This window comes from Marmota marmota, unplaced genomic scaffold (assembly GCF_001458135.2).
Source record: "Marmota marmota marmota unplaced genomic scaffold, marMar, whole genome shotgun sequence".
Classification (NCBI taxonomy): Eukaryota; Metazoa; Chordata; class Mammalia; order Rodentia; family Sciuridae; genus Marmota; species Marmota marmota.
Genome location: NW_026000221.1, coordinates 10,554,483 through 10,557,760, shown reverse-complemented (window position 1 = coordinate 10,557,760; position 3,278 = coordinate 10,554,483). Strand labels below are relative to the sequence as shown.

The 3,278-nt window shown below is 39.4% G+C and overlaps 1 protein-coding gene across 1 annotated transcript in view; it reads left to right on the top strand.

The window, feature by feature from the left end:
- Dtwd2 (DTW domain containing 2) overlaps positions 1–3,278 on the top strand; it is a 159,943-nt gene that overhangs the window by 22,545 nt on the left and 134,120 nt on the right. The window contains 1 exon segment of the mRNA XM_015488608.2: positions 1–47. This exon segment is cut by the window's left edge and continues 6 nt beyond it. Coding sequence (XP_015344094.1) covers positions 1–47 — 47 coding nt within the window.

Genomic DNA, 3,278 nt, shown 5'->3' with positions numbered 1-3,278 from the left:
TTGCCTGTGGAGCCGGCTGAGCGGAGGCCCGAGTGCAGCCGCTGCAGGTGACCGCGGGGCCGGGGGGCGGGGACTACAGCAGGTGGCGGCCTTCAGAGGTGCAGCGCTCCCTGTCGGGTAGGAGGACTCTGGCAGCGCGGTGCTTGGTGCGGCAGTTTACCTTGGTGGACCTGGAGTCACTGAAAACGCCTAACATAGCTCTTTAGTAAGAAGCCACTTATTAGGTTCGATTATTTAGCCTGACGTCCAGCAAGATATTGGCGTATCATGGGATCATCAGGCATAAGTTCCGTTTCCAAGAAACTTGAGAGTCTGAGAGGGAGCTCTTAAAGGTGTAATGACAATACTTGCAGTGCTTAAGTAGCATAGTCTTCTTACAAAAAGCAAAGTAAAGCAAAACAAAACAACAACAACAAAATGGATTGGAGGAGAGGGACAAGCAAGAAGGCTACTTCAATAATTAAGGTTGTTATTCAGAATTCTGTATTTATTTAGAAATACTTACTGAGCACCTGAAGTATGCAGGCTCTATTTTGGGTCCCAGGAAAGCAGTGATGAATAAAGTATAGTCCCTGCTCTGCCTGGGGGTACTTAGAGTTTAATGGAGAGAAAGTTTTTTAGACAAGCAAAATAGCAACAACATTGAATGCTCATAAAATGTCTGTTTACATAGTTTTTGGGGTTACCTCCGTGGTCTGGTGTATTTTGGGATTGTGAAATTTGCTTCCTCTGCTTGGTTATTTTCAATATTTTCAGATATACCAGCCTTTTTACCTCCTGTGTGTACCTACAAGTCATCTCTTTCCCTGATTACAGCAGATCTCTATCAGTCATCAGCAACCTCCATGTGGATCCTTTCCTTTTTTTTTTGTCTGCTTTCCCTTACTTTGACAAAATACCTGAGATAATCAACTTAAAAGGAGGAAAGGTTTATTTTGGCTTATGGTTTCAGCTCATGGTCACTTGGCCCTGTTCCTTTGAGCTTGTGGCAGCACAGTACATTATGGTGGGGAACACTTGGAAGTGGAGGAGTCCTGTTCACTCCTGGCAGACCAGGAAGTAGAGAGAAAGAAAGTGGCCTGAGGTCCCAATATCCCTTTCAAGGTCATGTTCCCATTAATCTAATTTCCTTCCACTAGGTCCCATCTTATTTCCACTAGCCCCACTTCTTAAAGATTCCACCATCTCCCAGTAGTGCCATGGCCAGTAGCCAAGCCTTCAACACATGGACCAAACTAAATTAAACCAAACATTTCAGATCCAGACTAAACCATGCCTCTATTTCCTCACCTTGGAATCAAAATTGTGCAGTTTGCCATTAGATATAACACTGCCCCAAAATAGCTCTCACTAAAGACATCAGCAACATCCTTAGGGAACTTTTCCTTTATTTACCCCATGTTAGGGATTGAATATAGGGCTTTGTGCTTGCTAGGCAAGAGATCTGTAACTGAGCTACATCCCCAGCCTTTAATTATTATTATTATTTTTTTTTAAGACTGGTCTCACTATGTTGCCTAGGCTGGGCTCATACTTGGTGATCCTTCTGTTTCTCAGCCTCTTGAGGAGCTGGTTTTACTGCACCTGGCTCACTTTTTACTCACTCTTTTGGCAGCATTCTGGAGTTGAATACTCACTTCTTGAAAACTTACTTCTTTGGTTTCCCTTTGATTTTATTTGGCTTTTCTAACTTAGTCTCCTTTGCCTATTCTATTCAAACTCTAAATATTCGGTTTCCTGAGATCTGAGTTCTAAGGTTTATTACTCTTCTAACCCTACACAGTTTCAACTTGTGATCTTACCAGGTTTCATGGTTAGGGATTACCCATATCTCAGTTTTTCTAGCCCAGACCTTTTTATCTGAGCACCAGACCTACACATTCATATTTTATTGTCTTCTTTGCTAATCACTGACAATACAGTGGAATCCATGTCCATGTGAGTGTTTATTCTCTTACTGGATACAGACAATTAAACAGCAAATAATCATCCAAATGTGTAATTACAGACTGGGAAAAAAAAAGCAATGATGGAAGAGAATGGGAAGCTATGATAGAAAATACCTAAGTGGTGTCAGAAGAGATCTCTGAAGAGATAACATTTCAGTGGTTCTGAATAGTGGTTCTGAATAGTAGTTCTGAATAGACTAAAGAGTACGTGATAAAGCTTGCATAAAATCTTTAACCAAAGAGTCTTCCTTTCACCATTCTATTGAGTCCTCTTCCAAGATTTCTAAATGGTATCCTCTAACCCCCTTAGACAACTGGTTCAAATGAGCTTCATTCACATACTTCTTTGTGCAAAACATGGTCCTTTCTAGTCACAAATTATCCATTTGAAAACAGAGGTTTGGAGAAAAGCATTCTATTTTATTTGATTGGCCTGCTAGAATTCTACTAGTTTCCTGGATGATCTTTATATTTGTGCTTACAGTATTTTAAAAAAATGTATTCTTAGAGTTGAGCAATCAGTAAATCTCCATTATTTGGCCATCAACTTACATAGTATTCATTTTGCTAAATACATTACTATAATTGTCACTGCCTAGGGAGTCCTAGAAATTAGGTTTGTTTGGGAAATACAAACTCAATTTAACTTCTCAGCATAATCTTGCTCATTAGAAATATAACACATCTTAAACATGAGTGGAATATTCTTTAAAAAAAATCCCAAACTTATTTATTATTACATAGTATAGATTCTATAAATGTATTCTTTTCTTTATGTGTTTCTTGTTTATAGTTCATTATAATATAAATGCTATTATACATGCTGATCACTCTGCCAGGAACATACTGTTCCCTCCCTCAACTTCTAGTTTCTTCCCTAGTTAACCATAAATATTAGAAGCCAGATTAAATATTTTTATATTTAATGAACTACAATAAGATTTTTGTTCCTCACATACACATGTATGTACTACAGAATGCATTTGGAAAGAGTTTGAAAATCATTGAGGCCCCAAGGCTCTGAATAAAATAGGAAAAAGACTCTTTTGAATTTTTCAGAGTGAAAATCTTTATGATTTTGCTTAGATTAAAATCCTTTTGCAGCTGGGCTCAGTGGTACCTGACTGTAATCCCAGTGGCTCAGAGGCTGAGGCAGGAGGATGATGAGTTTAAAGCCAGGCTCAGCAAAAGTGAGGTGTTAAGCAACTCAGTGAGACCCTGTCTCTAAATATACAAAATAGGGTTGGGTATGTGGCTCAGTGGTTCAGTGCCCCTGAGTTCAATCCCTGGTTAACCACCCGTTCCCCCCCCCCAAAAAAAATTCTTTTG